A 17,404-nucleotide genomic window follows, 5' to 3' on the forward strand; every position below is an offset into this window, starting at 1 on the left:
ATCCAACTGAACTCAGAACATGGTGTTGATGGGCACCTGTCACTCAGCAGCTGACAGGAGCCTGCGTTCAGGGCGGGGCTGCAGCTTGTTAGGCTCGTTAGCGGCCGGGCCTACAAGGGAGGCTTCAGCGGGGCTCAGTGTTTGCAGAGAGACTCGGCAGTACAAGGTCCAAGTCCACGTGTGCATCTGACAGTGCTGTTACCATTCCCAAAATGCAGTTTGCAACTCAACTCCTTTTCCTTGCCGGCAGCTGGCTGGCTTCAGGGGCCCAGTGGCCCCAGGAGCCCGACCTTTCGTACAACTCACCTGTAGACCTGAGAGTCCAGCCTGCCGACCAGAATGACCAGCAGCAGTTCAAGCAGAAGCTGGCCGTTGAGCAGCGTCCGGAGCTGACCTGGCGGTACCCCGAGCAGCCGGTGGAGCAGAGGAACCTGGCCCCTGAGTTCACCCTCCGCCAGCCGGTGGTGCCAGAGACCGTGCGGGTGGAGTGTGGAGAGCAGGTGGTGCAGGTGCTGGTCCAGAAGGACCTGATGGGCATCGGCCAGCTCATCCTGGGCTCGGACATCCTGCTGGGAAACTGCCCCCCCAGTGAGGAGCTGCTGGACGCCCAGGTCCTCGTCTTCAAGTACCCCCTCCACAGTTGCGGCAGCCAGCTGAGGGCAAGTATCTTCACAGGCTGGTTTGAGTCTCGGGGCTAGGAACTGGATATAGACCCGCATTGTGGTCTTTGGCTCGTGTAGCTAGAACTGTAGCTACAGGGGAGGCTGCTAGATTGATCACCGGCTCCTCATAGTGCGACGTGTCCCTGAGCAAGACGACTCACCTTGACTGCTCACGACGAACTGGCTGTCGCCTTGCATGGCTGACACCGTCCCCGGTGTTTGAATGTTGGGTCATATTGTACAGTGCTTTGAGTGGCCTCTGGTTAGAGAAGAAAGATACATATATATAAATGCAGTGCATTTACTAGTACTAATGGAAGAACTTGGGAGATCCAAGTCTAAGGCGACTGTAGCTTTGAGGCTGAAGTTATGTTTTAGATTTTGTTCTCTACCCTGAGCATCCATGGTCCGGTTGGTTGGGATTTTGAAGGATTCTATTTTCCTGTGTTTGGTTTCAGATGACGGAGGACGCCTTCATCTACCAGTTCACCCTCCTCTACACGCCCAGCGCCGTGGGAGGGAGCCCCATCGTCCGCACGCAGGACGTCTCCATCTCCATCGAGTGCCACTACCCCAGGCAAGCCCCCCCCGACGGGCCTTTCTCTCTAATCTGCTCTACTACCGCTATGAGGACGTATACGTTTTGGCTTGTTCTTCAGGAGTCAAGACTTGTTTGAGTGATCAGGACTGGTTTGTGTTGGATCAGACCACGTTTGTGTGCCCTTGTTACCAGGACTGGTTTGTGTGTGTGTGTGTGTGACCAGGACTAGTTTGTGTTTCCAGGAATCAGGACGTGAGCAGCTCGGCCATGAAGCCCACCTGGGTGCCCTTCATTGCCGCGGAGGCCTCTGAGGAGAGCCTGCACTTCTCTCTGAAACTCATGACCGGTACGTTGGCTCTGATAAAGGACCTAAGTAAACGCATGTCATCTTTGACTCTTAAGAGTGATGGGCGTCTGGGTCTTAAGTTACTTAACGTGACTTGCCCTCTCGCTGTACAGCTGGTCCGCTGTAGCATCAGGTCTCTGGTGGGACTGACTCACTGTCCTTTGGACGGTGCTTCAACGGTGCTCCTCTCTTCCTGTTTGCAGACGACTGGCAGTTCGAGCGGCCGTCTGCGCAGTACTTCCTGGGAGACCAGCTCAACATCGAGGCGTCAGTGGCTCAGTTCCATCACGTGCCACTGCGCGTGTTCGTCGACCACTGCGTGGCAACGCTGATCCCCAACACCAACACGGTCCCAAGATACGCCTTCCTGGATAACTTTGGGTGAGGCCATTGGTGCACAGAGGGGGAGCGGGGCAAACGGCTTCTGGTTGATTCAAGGGGCGGCATGTGGCTCAGGAGGTAGCCCGGGTTGGCTGGTCACTGGAAGGCTGCTAATTCGGGTGACGTTGTGTCCCTGAGCAAGGCACTTAACCCTACTTGCTCCCGACGAGCTGGATGTCGCCTTGCATGGTTGACTCCGCCGTCATTGTGTGGATGTGAGTCAATATTGTACAGCACGTCGAGTGGCCACTGGTTAGAGAAGTGCTAGATAAATGCATTTACCAAATTTAGTTTCAGAATATGAGGGAGAAAATCCCACACTTGGTTTTGCTTCTGAGGTTCGGCATTTGTATAAGTTGGATGTTTAGTCGGTAGTCTCATGACCAGGGGTTCTGTGTAAAGGTGTCTGATGGACGGCGTGCTGACCGGCTCCAGCTCCCACATCCTGCCTCGTCGTCAGGACGACAAGCTGAGGATCCAACTGGAGGCCTTCCGCTTCCAGCAGGAGTCCAGCGGAGTGGTGAGTCTGCTCCACACCAGAAGGGTCTGGGCTCCGTGTGGCACGGCCCGGAGTCCATGGAGCTCCTCTTGACGAGACGTCCTTGTTAACGAGGTCGCCGTGTTCCTCAGATCTACATCACCTGCAGCCTGAGGGCCACCACGGCGGCCGAGCCAGTCAGCGCCACCAGCAAAGCGTGCTCCTTCTCTGACAGGTAGGTCTGCGCGCCTCACGCCCTCGTATGGTGTTTGAGACGGGACCTTGGGTTGGACTAGAGGTTGAATCCCTATCCCAGTACTTGAGAGATTGACCTAGTGCTGGACCAGAGGGTCCTTATACCGGACTACAGGAGGCTATCACTCCTCTCAGTGAGGGATGTGGAATATTGGTATTTGATATGGGGAAGAGCGGGTGTTTTTTTTTTTTGTGTAGCACTAACGCATTGCTTATTCTGATTGGTTCCTCGTGATCCCAGCTGGAGGGAAGCCGGTGGATTCCACAACCAATGCTCCTGTTGTGAGACATCTTGTGGTTCTGAAGGAGCGATGGCTCAACCCCTGGGTATGTAGACCACCAACAGGGGGGGCTGCTGGCCTACGCTGGACCATTTGGATTGCTGGAACTGGTTTAGCCTAGACCATTGGGGTGTTGGAACTGAATAGACTACTAGACCATTGGGGTGCTGGAACTGAATTAGACTTGACCATTGGGGAGCTGGTTAAGAATGGAGGTGGTTTAATGACATTTGTTTTGTTTCTTTAGGCCAACAGTGGGAGTCGGAGAAGGCGGTTGGGCCGATTGGCGTGGACCAGCGGCCCCTCAAGTGAAGCCTTGTATCGCACTGACTCAAATAAATCTTGCATCTAAAATCTACTCTGGTTCATTTATTTTTGCGTACACTTGGCCTCTGCTTTATGACAATATTCAAAAGTACTTTTTATCCCACTTGTTCAGTCCAACTATTTTTTTTTTTAACGATGATACTCTCATTTGTCACAACACCATAGTGTTCATACATGTCTGACTCGTCTTACCTTTTCATACACATCTTATCACACAATGGGTATTTTTGTCATGCCTGGGCATGTCCTTCAGATGGGTAAAGGAGTCTTTCTATTACCTGATTTGGAAATGGTTTGTTGGGTCTTATTTTCCACTGGCGAACATTTATAAGTCTTGGACAATTTTATTTACAATCAGATTTTGGTATTTTTCTTGTGCTAAATGCATAGAAGCATTTTTTGCCATGCCAAAAAACTAAGCTGAAGTTGACTCTATTAGCCGCTAGTGATGTGAGACCAGAAAGCGAGTACATTTTTTAAACGTACAAACTGGTCGTCTCTGGTTCTATGACATGTTTAAAGATCAAAAACTATTCTCGACTCTTGCATTACGCCATATGATTCATTCTGGGCCGACTGGGACAATGAATTGTTTTCATGGCCTGAAAGCTGGTTCTTATTCACATTTAAAGGCTGATACTCGCGTCTCGTTCACAGCATGATTTGGAGGATGTATTCACTTTAGGCCCCAATGTTCACAGGTATTGACCCCCTCATGTAGTATCCCCCAGTATGTCTGGCCCCTCACTAGGTTTTCCCACTCAACCGATCTCCAATGTACGGCCTCTTTCAAGCCAGCTTATCAAGGGTTAAATCACCTTGGGGCCCCCAAACACGCCCGTTATATCAAACAGGATGTCAACTATCGGTTTGGAGCCTGGCCCCAAGTCATTCTAATGGGCAGTTTCAAATCCAGCTCATTATTTACATTTAAACACGCATCAACGAACAGGTTTTTCTATCACATTTGTACAACGGATACATTTTCCTTTTGCCTCTGCAACCTTGAACGGTTGCCTGAAACAGACCGTACAGAGACAATAAAAGATCGTGAGTGGGGGAATAAACATTCTGGCCACTGGCAAGACTGAACCCAATATGGAATAACAATAGATTACAAATGAAAAATACATTTATTTTGATCAACACAAATATTAGTACCAGTGGAAACAAGTTTTAACTATGTTCGAAAAAATACTTGTTTTCTGGTCACACATCAACACTAGCTGCTAACAGCTTAACTTCAGCTTCGTGCCGATAAGGCCCGCCCTTTAAACTTTGACCGTCGACTATTTAATTATTTTAGTAATAAAAAAACTTTCTGATTTGCAATTCACACGACATGAAGGTCCGCTCGGTGGTAAAATTACCATTTGTTTACACATAAAGCGTCACATCGTAGCCTCATTATAATACGTGATGACGCGCGGATTAAGACTCTTCGGCGCGCTGACGTCACGCGTGCTGCCTGAACCGCTATCCACCTGGAGACGGAAACCAAGCGGCCGTGCTTTCTTGTTTTATTATCCCGAGGAAAACGCGATAAGCTTCTAGGAGATGCCGATGAAGAGATAGCCTCCTGCTCTCCAGGGCGCCAGAAGACGGAGGGATGGAGAAGGAGGATAAGGAGGATAAGAAGGAGGATGATCAGAGACCCGCTGGGCTCCTGTCCTCGCAGCTGCTGCTGAAACGCAGCGTGTACGAGGTGTCTCTGCACCCCGGAGTGCTCACCTGGACCAGAGCCCACCTGCCCTCCAGACTCGGTGAGTCCCCCGGGCCGCGTTCCGTAAGCTGGCACAAGTTCGTTGTGAGCCCTTTCTATTGTTGATCCGCTACTTCTGTCTGCGCATGCGCCACGTCTGTTGTTGTCCCACAACATGAGACTCTGAAACGGACGCTAAAATAAGTTGACTTGTTGACGTGTTGATGTTCCTCTCGTGTTGTATGAGCTGCGTGTGTTTGGGCTACTGGTTGTTCAGAACGACATTGAAGAGCCCAGTCACTTGATGCCCATAGGTTCCAGTACTCACTAACCAGTGTGTATTGGTTTTACATACTGGTCATGTGATGCATATAGGTTCCAGTTCACACTGACCAGTATGTATTGGTTTTACATACTGGTCATCATGTGATGCATATAGGTTCCAGTACACACTAACCAGTGTGTATGGGTTTTACATATTGGTCATGTGATGACTTCGACTTTCCCTGAAAGAGATTAAATCAACTGCCAAATGCAATCCTCTCGACCTATTTAAATATATGAATTGATATAGTAAGTTATTTATATGATGTCCTCTATGAAATTTTACATTGAGGGCATTTATCAGACGTTTTAATCCAAACCGATTTACTATAAGTGCATCTGTCAGAAGAGGGTGAAACAACATATCAGCAACTCCTACTTCCTCTATGACTCTACCTTATTTAAGAATGCTTTTAACATTTATGTTTTCACTTTGTGGAACATTCTTCATTCCGATTACTTCCTATCTTCCTAGGCTAGGTATGCCCCCTGCTGCCTTACTTCCTAGGCTAGGATTGACCCCTACTTCCTTCCTCGTTTGGGGCACACAGACGGTCATATCTGTAGTATTAAGATAAACATTGCTATTAAAAAAGTATTTATTTGGGGTAAAATGTTAATTTTGCGTCTGTGAAGAGGCTTCTGATGGTGTTTCCCTGAAGAACCCACCCTGACCTTCTAGCTGGAGAGCTAAGGCTGTGCTAGGAAACCATCCTTTCTTTCTAGCTGGAGAGCTGAGGCTCGTATCCATGCTAGGGAACACCGCTTAGTTACTTTCCGCAGTAACACATGTAGGTCAGGGTGTCAGGTCTCAGAACCCCAGGGGGTTAGGCCTGCCTCCGCCCTCCTCTTTGTAGAACAACACACCACCTGCAGGTGGGGTAGGGTACAGTAACATAAAACAAGGACTAAGTGAGTTTTTGAAACGAGAACCGCCTTGCTGGCCCTAGGCCTAAGCTAACGTCCTCGACACTCAGATGTACTTTATGTTCCTCCTGTCAAGGTCTTAAGTGTGTGTGTGTGTGTGTGTGTGTGTGTGTGTGTGTGTGTGTGTGTGTGTGTGTGTGTGTGTGTGTGTGTGTGTGTGTGTGTGTGTGTGTGTGTGTGTGTGTGTAGGCCACACTGTACCTGTGTCGGAGGTGATCTCGGTGCGGGAGCTGGAGGTGGCCAGCAGCACCAGTATCTCCCCATGCTCCTGCACCAGTATGTGCAGCACCACGACCAGCAGTGACAGCAGCCCCAGTCGGAGCAGCACCACTGGTACCAGTATGTGTACCAGTAGGTGTACCAGTAGGTGTACCAGTGGAGCGAAGGGCTCCAGGCGCTGGCAGAAGATACCCCAGAGAGATGACGAGGACTCACCCCACGCCTTCACCGGTACGGAGACGGGTAGAGAGATAGACGGGTAGAGAGACAGACGGGAAGAGAGACAGACGGGTAGAGAGACGGACGGGAAGAGAGACAGACGGGTAGAGAGACGGACGGGTAGAGAGACAGACGGGTAGAGGGACGGACGGGTAGAGAGACAGACGGGAAGAGAGACAGACGGGAAGAGAGACAGACGGGAAGAGAGACAGACGGGTAGAGAGACAGACGGGAAGAGAGACAGACGGGTAGAGAGACAGACGGGAAGAGAGACAGACGGGTAGAGAGACAGACGGGTAGAGGGACAGACGGGTAGAGGGACAGACGGGTAGAGGGACAGACGGGTAGAGGGACAGACGGGTAGAGAGACGGACGGGTAGAGAGACGGACGGGAAGAGAGACAGACGGGAAGAGAGACAGACGGGAAGAGGGACAGACGGATAGGGGGACAGACGGGTAGCGAGAGATGGGTAAGTAGGGAGAAGGGTAGAGGGAGAGACTGGGAGAGAGAGAGAGGCTGGTAGAGGGACAGATTGGTAGAGAGAGAGAGAGATGAGTAGAGAGACAGACGGGGAGAGAGAGAGAGAGAGATGAGTAGAGAGACAGACGGGTAGAGGGAGGGGCTGGGAGAGAGAGAGAGGCTGGTAGAGGGACAGATTGGTAGAGAGAGAGAGAGAGAGAGAGAGAGATGTGTAGAGAGACAGACGGGGAGAGAGAGAGAGAGAGAGATGAGTAGAGAGACAGACGGGTAGAGGGAGGGGCTGTACTCGAGTGTGTAGTACTCCAGTATACGTAGTTCACTAGTATACAGGTATAAAGTACTCAGTACTGGTGTGTCCTAGTACTCCGCTCCAGTATACACAGTATACTACTATACCTATAAAGCCTTAGTACTCCTGTGTGTCCTCAGTGAGCTACGTGCAGCGGGCGCGCCGGGCGGCCTGGCGGCTCAGAGACGTCACCTTCCTCTGTGCGGACGCGGCGCTGTGTGGCCGGTGGGTCCGCACGCTCACGGAGCAGCTCTCCGCCCTGGGTACGACCTCCGACCCCCGACCCCTGACCCCTTACCCCCCTCTCAGGTTCACTCCACGGAGCTGCGCTGTGATGTCATCGTTTAAAACAGAGTTGCTAATGAGTGTAGTGTGTACCAGTGTGTACCAGTGTGTAGAGTGTAGTGTGTACCAGTGTGTAGAGTGTAGTGTATACCAGTGTGTACAAGTGTGTAGTGCAGTGTGTACCAGTGTGTACCAGTGTGTGGTGTGTACCAGTGTGTGGCTGACGTCTCCCCCCAGCCCAGCGCCCGCGGCGGCTGCTGGTCTACATCAACCCGCTGAGCGGTAAGCGGCACGGTGAGAGGATCTACCGCCACAAGGTGGCGCCGCTCTTCTCCAGAGCCAATATCTCCACCAGTGTCATCGGTAAGCCCCGCCCCCGGACCACCGGACCGGTCCATTCCTTCAAAGAGAAGAAGTCCAGCGGGAAGTTCTAATTTCCCCTCCCCGTTTCCATAGTTACGCAACACGCCAATCACGCCAGGGATCACCTGCGGACAGAGGCGGAGCTACAGAACTACGACGGGCAAGTGGATACTTGTGTGTGTGTGGGTGTGGATGTGTGTGTGTGGGCATGCAAGTGCGCGTGTGTGTGCGTGTTGACCGCTGACCGCAGGGTGATGTGTGTGTTGACCTCTGACCTCTGACCCCAGGGTGGTGTGTGTGTTGACCTCTGACCTCTGACCCCAGGGTGGTGTGTGTGGGGGGTGACGGGATGTTCAGCGAGGTGATGCACGGCCTGGTGCTGCGGACCCAGAGGGACCAGGGCCGGGACCACCACCACCCGGACCAGGACCTAGCCCAGACCGGCCTGCGCATCGGGATCATCCCTGCAGGTGAGCACCCCTGGACCCACCAGGTGGTCTAGACCACCCAGGTCCACATCTAGTCCTGGTCTAGACCACCCAGGTCCACACCAGTAACAACTGATCTTAGTTATGTGTATATATTAGTGCTGTCAAGCGATTAAAATATTTAATCGTGATTAATCACATTCTGTCATAATTAACTGCTAATCTTTTTCTATGCTAAATATCCCTTCATTTCATTGTCCCATTCATTTTTCTCATTTTAATGCTCTTATCAACATGGAGAAGTGCATCGGCTTGCCTTGTGCAAATGTATTTTTATTAGAGCTGTCAGTTAAACGCGTTATTAACGGCGTTAACGCAAACCAAATTTAACGGCGTTAAAATTTTTATCGCGCGATTAACGCAATTACTTTATAAAAAAAAAAAAAAAAAGTTTTTTTTTTTTTTTTTTCTTTGGCTCAAAACAAAGAAGCAGTAGCCTGACTGCTATGTTCAAATGACATTTGTTCAAAGCAGTCGTTTAATTGCGCTATAGGCTCTTTTTTTGTATCGTCCTGTTTTGATCATTGTATATGCCAATGTTGTTATCAATAAAAAATCATTTGCACAAGGCAAGCCGATGCACTTCACCATGTTGATAAGAGAATTAAAATGAGAAGAATTATGGGACAAAAAAATCAAGGGATATTTAGCATAGAAAAATAATTTGCGATTAATCGCGATTAATTAGAGTTAACTATGACATTAATGCGATTAATCACGATTAAATATTTTAATCGCTTGACAGCTCTAATTTTTATTGATAACAACATTGGCTTATACTGATCGAAACAGGACTATACCAAAGAAAATTACAAAGTGCAAAGGTAAACTAGGACTCAGCCTATAGTGCAATTATACGATGAACATACGAACATACTGCCTTGAACATAGCAGTCAGGCTACTGCTTCTTTGTAAGGTACACTTGGGGTGCACCCACACTAGGCCATCTGGTCGTGGCCGTGGCCGTTTTCACACCTTAGCGTGCTCAAATCTGCCAGTGTGAATGTGGCCAGTCTGGCCAGGCCAGGCCAACTTGGCCACTTGGGAGAGGTGTGCTGCTACGGTACGGGCCGCCACGGTACAGATGCTAATGAGCCGACACGCGCACACGCACGGCTACGCAACCTGAGCTGGATGACGTATAGTCCATGCGACGACCATGGACATAATATAGGCGACGAGCCTTCTTTCCCATTAAACGGTAAACATGGCATCAAGCGATGTTTACGCTTGTTTGCGTACTCGAAAAAACCAGCAGTGAGAGTGGGCTCTATCTGAGAACAGCACCAAATAAGCAACAGACTCAGCAAAGTGCGCACTGTGTTCTCTGTGTTGTTATTTATTGTGTTGCAGGCTCTACAGACTGTATCTGCTTCGCCACTGTTGGGGCCAACGACCCCGTGACCTCTTCTCTACACATCATCGTGGGTGAGTCAGCAGGCCCGCATGCACACACACACACACACACACACACACACACACACACACACACACACACACACACACACACACACACACACACACACACACACACACACACACACACACACACACACACACACACACACACACACACACACACGCACACATGTACACACACACACACGCATGTACACACGCACGCACACACGCACATACAGAAACATGAACCCCCATTTCCTGTATAGGGTAACGGTGTGTATTGGTGTTGCTAGGCGACTGCCAGCCCATGGACGTGTGTTCCGTACATCACGGCGACGCCTTCCTGCGCTACTCGGTCTCGTTGCTAGGCTACGGTTTCTACGGCGACGTGCTATCGGACAGCGAGAGGAGGAGGTGGATGGGCCCGGCGAGATACGACGTCTCAGGTGAGGAGTGAGGGGATGAGGAGTGAGGGGGAGAGGAGTGAGGGGGAGAGGAGTGAGGGGGAGAGGAGTGAGGGGGAGAGGAGTGAGGGGATGAGGCGTGAGGGGGAGAGGAGTGAGGGGATGAGGCGTGAGGGGGAGAGGAGTGAGGGGGAGAGGAGTGAGGGGGAGAGGAGTGAGGGGGAGAGGAGTGAGGGGATGAGGCGTGAGGGGGAGAGGCGTGAGGGGGAGAGGAGTGAGGGAATGAGTGAGGAGTGAGGGGGGGAGGTGTGAGGGGGAGAGGAGTGAGGGGGAGAGGAGTGAGGGGGTGAGGAGTGAGGGGGAGAGGAGTGAGGGAATGAGTGAGGAGTGAGGGGGTGAGGTGTGAGGGGGAGAGGAGTGAGGGGGAGAGGAGTGAGGGAATGAGTGAGGGGGTGAGGTGTGAGGGGGAGAGGAGTGAGGGGGTGAGGGAATGAGGCGTGAGGGGTTGAGGACGGAGGGGGAGAGGAGGAGAGGGGTGAGGCACTGGTTTACTGATACTGGTTAAGTTTATGTTGTACTGGTTATGTTGAACTGGTATGCTGGTTATGTTGTACAGGTTAAGGATATGTTGTACTGGTTATGGTTATGTTGTACTGGTTATGCTGAACTGGTATTGTGGGCGGTCAGGTGTGAAGAAGTTCCTGAGCCATCGGTACTATGAGGGGACCGTCTCCTACCTGCCGGCCAGCGACGTCCTGGGGACCCCCAGGGACCGGGCCCCCTGCCGGACCGGGTGAGGATCCCCCGGGACCCTAGACCTACAGCACATAGAACTACAGACCACAGAACTACGGACCACAGAACTACAGACAACAGAACTACAACACATAAAATTACAACGCATAAAACTACAGACCCTATAACTACAGACAATTGAACTACAGCCCATAGAACTACAAAAGATAGACCAACAACACATAGAATTACTGCTTAACAACACACACGTTAAGTGTGTGTGTGTGTGTGTGTGTGTGTGTGTGTGTGTGTGTGTGTGTGTGTGTGTGTGTGTGTGTGTGTGTGTGTGTGTGTGTGTGTGTGTGTGTGTGTGTGTGTGTGTGTGTGTTAGCTGTGTGGTGTGTCAGTACAACAGACCGCTTGAGGAGGAGAAGGAGGGGAAACTCAAGATGGAGGAGAGCCATGAAGGTAGCTCCCTCACTCATTCACTCACTCTCTCACCCACTCACCTCAGAGCAATTAGGTCTGTACGGCCTCCACCACACACCCGGGAGTCTGCACCATGAGGACGTTATGTATCTGTCCATCAAATCAAAGGCCGACCCAAGGGGCCGTCCTACTGATGTTGCGGGCTGCTGATTGGTTGATTGATGGGCGGGTCTGCAGCTAACCTAGCTTACCTTCTGATTAACATTTATATCCTGAACCCGATTGCTCTACTTTTGAAAAGTTGGTTGGTGAGTGTTGACCGTTATTTGTTTGTAGTTTGATTGATCGCCCTCTAGTGTTCCCTTGGTGTAATGACAGCCGGTTCAGACACTAAAGACAACCTGTGTCAGGTTAAGTGCATTTACATTGAGGGCATTTAGCAGTCGCTTTTATCCAAAGCGACTCACAATAAGTACATTTGCCAGAAGAAAGAGAAACAACATTATATTGATGTCGGTACAGTAAGGATGTTCATAGAACCGAGTGCCAAGCACTAACAATCACTAGGTTAACCCTTGCCCGGTATACAACGAAGATAGCTAGGATAAGACGCTGCACAATGTTAAGTCCTATTTTAAGTGCCAGGACATACGTTAAGTTCATCAGAAAGGCACTGACCCCTGACCTCTGACCCTGACCCAGGGCTGGCCTGGCGCAGCGTGCGGGGGAAGTTCCTGGCCATCAACGCGGTGAGCATGAGTTGCGCGTGCCCCCGCAGCCCCCAAGGCCTGTCGCCCGCCGCCCACCTGGCCGACGGGACCACCGACCTCATCCTGGTCCGCAATTCCTCGCGCCTCGCCTTCCTCCGGCACCTGCTGAGGCACACCAGTAAGGACGACCAGGTAACTAACACAACCAACTACCGTAACCATCACAACTAACTACCATCACTACCTGCTGAGGCACACCAGCAAGGACGACCAGGTAACCACCACAACTAACTACCATCACCACCATAACTAACACCATAACTGCCTGCTGAGGCACACCAGCAAGGACGACCAGGTAACCACCACAACTAACTACCATCACCACCACAACTAACTACCATAACTACGTGCTGAGTCACACCAGCAACCAGGTAACTAGCTGTTAACCACCATAACTACCTGATGACCACCTGGTAAATGCCGCACCTCCTCCTCGGCTTCGTGGAGGTGACTAACTGGTGACTTACTGGTGACTTACTGGTGACCAACTGGTGACCTACTGGTGACTTACTGGTGACTCACTGGTCTCCTCCCAGTTCGACCTGGGCTTCGTGGAGGTGCACCGCGTGAGGAGGTTCCGCTTCACGCCGCGGTTCTGCCAGAGCGACTCGGAGCTGGACCTCCAGGAGCTGCTGCAGGAGAAGGAGCAGAAGGAGGTGCAGCAGAAGGAGGTGCAGCAGAAGGAGGTGCAGCAGAAGGAGGTGCAGCAGAAGGAGGCGCAGCAGAAGGAGGCGCAGCAGAAGGAGGTGGCGGGCAGCCAGGCCAGGAGGATCTTGGGCCAGCTCTGCAGGGAGCACCCGGCCTGCTGCCGGACCCCCCCCTGCGCCTCCTGCTGGAACTGTGACGGAGAAATCCTCCCCCACGCCGACATACAAGTCAGGTACACCACACTCCTCCTCCTCTTCCTTCCCCTCCTCCTCCTACTGGCTCCACTCCTCCTCCTCCTCCTAGCTCATAGTACTTAGCGTTGTGTAGCATCTTATCCTAGCTGTCTGTGTTATATACGGGTAATGGGTTAACCTAGTGATCGTTAGTGCTCGGCCCTTTAAACTTATGTAAGTCTAAGCCTTTTTTTTTTTTTTTTTTTAGCTTTCACATACATTTTCAAAACAATGAAACAGAATAAAACTGATAGGTCCCCGAAGGCAGGGCATAATAAAGCTTAACATCTACAGTCAAAGCACATGTTACGGGTTACTTTTCTAGTATTCCTAAGAGGGGGTGGGCACAGAAACAAAGTATCAACAGCATGTCATCACAATTCAGATAATGTCCTTGGAGTCCAAATTAAGTAAATCCAGCAAAGGGAACCAAAGTGGCTGAGTCTTTATTCCTTTAATCCAAGACACATGCCTTGAAGTCCAGTGCAAGTACAATCAGATCAGGCACAGATGAAGTAGTAGAAAGGGGGGGATAAAAAATAAATAAAAATAAAACAGTACATTCCATGTGATAGTGCTAGTACAACATAGGCATATACTTGCCTTACTCATGTGATGACCATTTTAACCAGTACTTCTTAAATTTAATTTTTTAAGGCTGAATGTACGTTTTTTCATCTCGTATATTTCTTTTACAATTGCTGACCACTCTCTCTTGGATTGTGGTTCCTTGTTTAGCCACTTTTTGTTGATTGCTTTTTTACCGTCTACAAGTAATATTTTGAGAAAATATTTATCTTGGTTGTTAAGTTCAGTTGGTATATTAACTAAATATACAGTGCCAAAATTAAAATTGATCTCAAAGCCCAAAATAGATTTTATTTCTGACATTATGTCTAACCAGTTGGGCTGGATTGCAGCGCAATTCCAAAAGATATGATCATGGTCACCCATTGTATAGTTACGTTGTCTCCAGCAGTGTCCAGATTCTGCTATGCCTGTAAGTACTTTCTTCTTGGAGTAATAAAAAACCGTACAGCGTTTTTCCATGAAAATTCTCTCCATTGGCCTGAGCTGGTGGTGGAAGAATTTATTTTGGTGGAAGACATATATTTAACCATTCATCTTCTGTTAAGGTTATGTTCGCTTCCTTCTCCCAATTAGTTTTAATATAAAGTGTAGAATGTTTTTTGGAATTTTGTAAACAGGAATATAATTTTGACACCAATTTCTTACAAATTTTGCCTCTATAGGCATCAATAAAAAAATTGATGAGATCCGAATCAGCTTCTTCATCAATTTTAATGTTTCTGTCAAAATGATGCCTAATCTGTAAATATATGTAGAGATCCTGTCTATATTGTGGGATTCTTGAAGATGTAGGAAGCTTTCTATGCCTGTTTTGGTTGAAATTACGCAGTATAATGTGATGTCCTTCCTGGTCAGCTCTTTAAACCTCAAGTCCAGCTGTGCTGGTTTAAAATCATCATCTTGTTCTACCCATCTCAGCACTCGTGCTTTTCGCTCCAATTTTAGATTCTTGCATTCTTTAAACCAGATATTGGGAGAAACCATTGTAAATTAACTTAATTTTTCGAAATAAATGGTCTTAGACTTTGTATCACCTAGCAGGGATTGAAGTGGGATATCTAGTTGGTTTATTTCTAGTTCTTTCCATTTCGCTTCATAATCATTGATCCACCAGTAAACTAATTATTGTAATTGTGCTGCCTTTATAATAGTCTTCTAGACTTGGTAGAGACATGCCTCCCTTTTCTTTGGATAACTGTAGTGTTTTAAAACCTACTCTCGGTTTCTTACTCTGCCATACGAACCTAGAAATCATCCATTCATTAAATTGTTTAGTCGGTATCTGTACTGGTAAGGATTGGAAGAGAAACAGTTATGGCAAAATGATAATCTTTATAGTCTCTATTCGATTATGCATACTTAGTGTTGGTAAGTCGCCTTTGATAAAAGCGTCTGCTAAACGCCCTATATGTAAACGTACACCTCAATCCCGAGCAGCAGCAGCCTGGTCTGTCTGAGGCCGCGTGTGTTGGCGTGGAGATGGCTGACGTGTTGGTTGGCGTGGCGACAGCAGGCCGGTGATGATTGGCTTTTCTCTCCGCAGGGCGCACCGGCAGCTCATCAGGCTGTTCGCCCGCGGCATCGAGGAGACGCCCGTGTTCGATGACATCATCCCACCCATATAGGCCCCGCCCCTTCTCCCCTAGACCCTGCCCCTTCTCCCCTAGACCCCTCCCCTCCCGTGTAGCCCCTCCCCTCGTCAGGCCCGGCGCCTGGCCCCATGGAGACGGTCGGCATGGTGACTGATGGTCTGACGACCACTAGGTCACATGACGTAGCATGTTCAATGTGGAACTGATTATTGATTGTTTGTTTGTGAGTCTGTCGGCGCTCTCCGTCTATCAGAGCTTAGATGTTTTTATATTTATGGCGTTAAAGTTAAGATATAGGATTTTAGCTCAAGATAATCACTCGTATGAATATAATTAATATACTCGTTCTACCAAATACCAGCAGGTCATTAGGGTTTTTGTTGTGGATCAATTAAAACATATATTTGATTTCTTTAATTTAACCTTTTATCCAAGCAGTATAAATTCTTATATACTACAGTGGCCTGGAGAAGGGGCTAGGAGTGGAAAGGAAATACATTTAAATAATTAAAAAGCTGACTCATTGGAAGGTTGATGACTCAAGCTGGGGAAAGGCTTTAATCATTTTACTCTTTCATCATGAGATGAATTCACTGATGGAAACATGATCATTTAGTGACCTGTTTCTGCTCTGTTACAATCGAGACATGAAATGTTTAAAATCAAACTGACATAAATCTCCACCAATCAACTTCCACTGAGCGAACTTCAAATCAAACCAGTAAAGTAAATCGAATGCTGGCTGTTTTAGGTTAACTGTGTTGTAGCCGACGGAGTACTTCTGATACATTGTCTACTAGAACTCACACATTGTGTGCTAGTATTAACACGTGCGTTGCCGGGCGGGTCTCTGTAACCATGGAAACCTAGTACAATCTACAGATTTCTGTTTCCCAAATATTACAATCTTCTGTTGATGCTGTCTGTGATGTTGAATGTTGTTTGTTAATAAACTACCTAGCAATGGAGCTAGCTTAGCCCTGGCAGTAGCTTAGCCCTGGAGCTAGCCTAGCCATGGTTCTAATCAGCTGTTGTAACCAAGACAATCCCCCCTGAGACTGAATGTACAACGTGTAGAAACAAGTCTTCCTGCCAACTTTCAGTAGCTTTGAACTAACCCTTCTGTAAGATACCGTTGCAGCAAGCAAACGCTACTGTGAGGAAGCTACTGTGGGCTAACACTACAGCGAGCAAATGCTACCAAACCAATCTGCTCCTCTTGGCCGCTCTACAAAGCCATGTTGATGACATCATCTATAATTTATGTTGTAACCAGTAACCAACTAGTTAGAAGGACTAGCATTGAGAAATACATTATTTCCATATGTTGACATGAACGTAGAGAAGAGGATTTGTTTCATACCTTATGGAGCCTCTATGCATAGGCCTATTTGATGTAGCTTTAGGAAAATATACTTAATCAAAAGTACTATGCTGATTGAATAAATCAATAAATCTTCATGTAGCACTTACTAACTCCTGTAATACTCAAACTGCAACAGCTATTGCTCTATGTTTTAATACATTCACGGATCTGGTAGTACTGGTCCCCAAAGACCTGTACTTCCAGACTACTGGTCTTCCCAGACCAGTAGCACTTTACTTCAGGTCAGACCAAATTGTTGTTTATGTCAAATAAGGAGAATATGCTCCTATAAAGTTTTCTAAAGGCTACTACTCGATGTGCTTGCTGTTTAATAAAAGAACAAATGCAATGAAACCCTTTTCAAATTGTCTGCTTATTGCACTTATAAAAAACATTTAAGGTTGTTATAAAATAAATAGTGGGACCATCTCCAGTAAGTGTCTTGTTGGTGCAGTGGTACGACCTGCTGATTGGAGCGCTGGAGGCCAGGGTTCAAGTCCTGCCTGTGTTGGTCGTTTTTCAAACAGCCATTATCTGAATATAATCAAGTCAAATATCACTTCCGTCCGATACACTGCTCTGTGGCACAGTGGAGAGAGCGAGAGCTATCCGTTATCCTCTCTGAGGTCCTGAGTCCAAGTACCACCACGGTTTCTAAAATAATTT

General features: G+C 48.6%; 2 protein-coding genes across 2 annotated transcripts; both read left to right on the forward strand.

Annotated features, from left to right (window-relative positions):
* Window positions 1–160: 160 nt before the first annotated feature.
* On the forward strand, window positions 161–3,302 carry LOC115550352 (zona pellucida sperm-binding protein 3). The gene is made up of 8 exons (XM_030365288.1): window positions 161–659; window positions 1,121–1,239; window positions 1,446–1,549; window positions 1,753–1,930; window positions 2,333–2,450; window positions 2,561–2,643; window positions 2,905–2,990; window positions 3,192–3,302. Exons 1-8 carry the CDS (start codon window positions 213–215, stop codon window positions 3,254–3,256), a joined length of 1,200 nt encoding a protein of 399 aa, XP_030221148.1. The 5' UTR covers window positions 161–212; the 3' UTR covers window positions 3,257–3,302.
* Window positions 3,303–4,699: 1,397 nt separating this feature from the next.
* Window positions 4,700–17,097, forward strand: LOC115550331 (ceramide kinase). The gene is made up of 13 exons (XM_030365262.1): window positions 4,700–5,034; window positions 6,414–6,674; window positions 7,573–7,695; window positions 7,955–8,080; window positions 8,174–8,240; window positions 8,405–8,550; window positions 9,923–9,997; window positions 10,264–10,416; window positions 11,062–11,167; window positions 11,501–11,577; window positions 12,241–12,440; window positions 12,845–13,188; window positions 15,324–17,097. Exons 1-13 carry the CDS (start codon window positions 4,881–4,883, stop codon window positions 15,403–15,405), a joined length of 1,914 nt encoding a protein of 637 aa, XP_030221122.1. The 5' UTR covers window positions 4,700–4,880; the 3' UTR covers window positions 15,406–17,097.
* Window positions 17,098–17,404: the final 307 nt, after the last annotated feature.

This window comes from Gadus morhua, chromosome 9 (assembly GCF_902167405.1).
Source record: "Gadus morhua chromosome 9, gadMor3.0, whole genome shotgun sequence".
Taxonomy (NCBI): domain Eukaryota; kingdom Metazoa; phylum Chordata; class Actinopteri; order Gadiformes; family Gadidae; genus Gadus; species Gadus morhua.